This window comes from Brassica oleracea, chromosome C9 (genome assembly GCF_000695525.1).
Source record: "Brassica oleracea var. oleracea cultivar TO1000 chromosome C9, BOL, whole genome shotgun sequence".
NCBI lineage: Eukaryota > Viridiplantae > Streptophyta > Magnoliopsida > Brassicales > Brassicaceae > Brassica > Brassica oleracea.
Window position 1 is genome coordinate 716,600 of NC_027756.1, and position 3,904 is coordinate 720,503.

At 37.4% G+C, this 3,904-nt stretch overlaps 1 protein-coding gene across 1 annotated transcript; it reads left to right on the top strand.

Moving 5' to 3' along the window:
- Positions 1 to 937: 937 nt before the first annotated feature.
- On the top strand, positions 938 to 3,139 carry LOC106314051. Its single transcript, XM_013751998.1, has one exon. It carries the CDS (start codon positions 938 to 940, stop codon positions 3,137 to 3,139), a length of 2,202 nt encoding a protein of 733 aa, XP_013607452.1.
- Positions 3,140 to 3,904: the final 765 nt, after the last annotated feature.

Consider the following 3,904-nt stretch of genomic DNA (forward strand, 5'->3'; position numbering starts at 1 on the left):
ATATAAATGTAATATAAAAATCTTTCTAGTATTTAAGATACTATAGATTTGCCTGTGTAAGATAATATAGATTTAAAATCGAGTTTATCTACTAATAATAGCAATTCCAATTAATTCCAAAGGTTGTGAATTCCAATTATGTTGAAAGGTTGTGACTATTGAAAAGTTGTGACTATTCATATAAGTATATTTTCAAAATAACTACTTTTGAATTGAAAGGATGTGATCATTTAAATTGAAAAGATGTGACTATTCAAAAAATATTGTAAAGATATCATTTAATAACTACTTATAATCGAAAAAGTTGTGACTATTCTTACATAGCTTTGAAAAATGATAAATATTTCATGTTATTGAGTTTCTTATTGTAATTTTTCACAATTAATTAAAATTTGTTTTTGATCATATGATTTTTTTTATTTAGGGTATTTTTTTTTGTAATGATGTGTCTCTTTAAAAAATATTTTAGAGATACCATTTTAAAATAACTACCTATAATCTGAAAAATTATGACTATTTGTATGTAGTTTTGAAAATCTATAAATAATCTATGTCCATGAGTTTCTTACTGTAAATCTTTCACAAATTCTTACTGTATTTTGAATAAAGTTCTGTGTAGTTACATAGTTCTATATATTTAGAAGATTAGCTGACAAAAATATATCTAGAAGATATTCAAATGAAACGTTGTTAATAAAAAATGTAAGAAGAGTCATTCATGTTTGACTAGCAACAAATTTAAAACGAAACAATGAATTTATTAGTCTAAATTTTTTTCTACAAGATGAAAGGTGTTTTTTTAAGGTGTGTTTTTCTTTTTTATAATTTTTTTCATTTGTGATCATGTCACAAAAGCCTGTAAATTTTGGTAACACAATATCCTTTTGAACGACATTGATCACAATTTGGTTTCCATGATGTGTGGATCTCGTGGATTATGACCTGTGTCTCGTCGGTCTCGTACTCGTACCTAGTCAATGGAGCTGCGCAGGGGCGAGTTATACCGTCGAGGGGGATACGGCAAGGCGACCCCTTATCCCCGTATCTCTTTATTCTCTGTACGGAAGTACTTTCGGGTCTTTGTAAGAGAGCACAAATGAAAGGAGAGGTGATCGGTATCAAAGTCTCCCGCAACAGCCCGGCTATCAACCACCTCTTATTCGCGGATGATACCATGTTCTTTAGTAGAACAGACCAAAGGAGCTGCAAGTCGCTTATGTCGATTCTTAAGCGGTACGAGGATGCATCAGGCCAGAGCATTAATTTTGATAAATCATCCATCACATTCGGAGCCAAGACACCAGGAGAAGTTAAGCTGCGTATCCGAGAGCAGTTCCAAATCACAAATGAAGGAGGTATTGGCAAGTATCTCGGATTACCGGAACACTTTGGAAGGAGAAAGCGCGATATTTTTGCTGTCCTGGTGGATAAGTTAAGGCAAAAGGCACATAGTTGGACTACTAGATTTCTCTCCGGTGCCGGGAAAATGGTCCTTTTGAAGTCAGTTTTAGCGGCGATGCCTACATACTCCATGTCTTGTTTCAAACTGCATCTCTCCCTTATCAAGCAACTTCAATCAGTGCTTACGAGATTCTGGTGGGATCTATCCCCGAAGATCAAGAAGATGTGCTGGGTCTCGTGGAGTAATCTATCTAAGCCCAAGAATGCTGGAGGCCTTGGGTTTCGGGAATTAGCTCAGTTCAATGATGCGATGCTAGCAAAAATTTCTTGGAGGCTACTCAAGGATCCTAACTCCTTGCTTGGTAGGATTCTGTTTGGCAAGTACTGTCTTCATACTCCCTTCCTCGAAACACCGGTGGCAACAGGCATATCACATGGGTGGCGAGGTATTTTGGTGGGACGGGATCTCTTAGCGAAGGGACTGGGTTGGGCTCTGGGTTCTGGACACAATGTGGACATCTGGACAGAGCCTTGGTTATCTACCTCAGACCCATGTGTCCTAATGGGACCTCCGACTGAGGGAAACAAAGCGTGGAAAGTCAGTAACCTGATTAACCCTGCATCTCACGACTGGGATGTTAAGCTCATTAGAGAACATTTACCTCAGTATGAGGAGGCCATCCGAAGACTAATTCCGAGTGCCTTTCCATTGGAAGATGAAAGGGTCTGGCTCCCTAATGCCTCTGGCGTCTACTCGACGAGATCTGGGTACGCTATAGCTAAGCTTTGTAATGGCGATGCTTTGGACCGAGTTTTTGATTGGAAGAAGAACGTGTGGATGGTGGATACGTCACCAAAGCTTAAACACTTTCTCTGGAAGACGAACAGCAAAGCCCTTCCGGTAGGATCGGTACTGGAAAGCAGAGGACTGAGTGTCGCTGCTACTTGCCGTCGCTGTGGAGCGCCAGAGACTGAACTCCACGTTTTATTCCACTGTCCCTATGCAATAAAAGTCTGGGAACTGACTCCGTGTATCCATAAACCTCTGATGAATATCGCTTCTATCGACCAGTTCCTGTTTCACTGTCGCAAGCTGATCTCTCTTCCTCCAACGGGCTTAGGATCAACCCCCCTGTATCCTTGGATCCTCTGGACCCTATGGACAAATAGCAATAAACTATGCTTTGAGGATGTTTATTTCTCTGAAGAAAGTGCGGTCTTGAAAGCAATTCAAGATGCTCGAGCTTGGAAGGCTGCTCAGACTCATGTCGAAAAGCCTTCTCTACCACATTCTGTGGTCCCGTCTTTACCTGTACAATCTGCTAACTCTTATACTTGGTCTTCATTCTCAGATGCAGCTTGGGACTCCTCTTCAGGTAATTGCGGCTTGGGCTGGCAACTCCGAGACTCTACGGATAGTTGCACAGAACAGGGTTCCTCTCACCGACGTTTCGTTCCCTCGGCTCTTGTGGCGGAGGCGCTGGCGGTTAAGGCTGCTTTGACGGCAGCTACATCTTCTCAGGTCTGTAGCATTCGTGTCTACTCAGACTCAAAGTCTCTCATCAAACTCTTGAACTCTCAGGATTGTGATGTTAGCTTGAAAGGTGTGCTTCATGATATCAATTGTCTGGCACACTCTTTTGAATCTATCTCCTTTTGTTTTATCCCGCGTTTAGCAAACTGTGTTGCTGATTCCATTGCGAAAACAGCTTTGTATGATCTACAATCCTCTGTTTGATACAGAGTGAACCTTCTGCATTAATTTAAGTAATTTTCGTCCAAAAAAAAAGAACGACATTGAGATTAGAATATGATAGTTTAATAAATCTGTGGAAGCGTAAGTGGATTGGCATACCTGCCTGAATGAATGCATGCATGATGTTTAATGCGGTCAAACGTTTAGTGTTTGTTGGTTTAGTGATCAAGAAGAAAATTAAAAAGCCGTGGCCATTATTTTTGTGACGAAAGGTTACACCGGTTCATGTGAATGTGTGCATCCATTGAAAGTAACATGCATAAGCGCTTGTGTGTATTTATATTTATTTTTGGTAATAGTTGAAAGATTATTAGATTAATTTATAAAAGGTCATAACTTGAAATAGTGAAAGGTCGCAAACAAAAGATTGGTCATATAATTAATTTTTTAAATTACTAATTATGATTTATATGAAAGAATTCAAATGATAAATCAATAATTAATTATATCATTAAGAGTGTTCCGTGTAGTTTTGAAACTTATTATTTACATATTATTTTATTAATTTAAATATATAATAGATGTATAATTTAAAATGCTTCTGCTGTATTTTAATAATATATAAATTTTGTGTTATGAAATATTACCACAATTTAAATCTGTTATGAAATATTAACATATAATTAGGATAAATTTATCTATTAATCATTAATGTTTATATAGTAGTTACCAAAGTGATCATATTATTTACATATGATTCCTAAAATTAATAATAGATGATTGATCATGATTAAAGAAATGTTATAA

Excerpts from the sequence above, each read along its gene's own strand:
- LOC106314051 (XM_013751998.1), top strand. The coding sequence starts at position 938 with ATGACCTGTGTCTCGTCGGTCTCGTACTCGTACCTAGTCAATGGAGCT.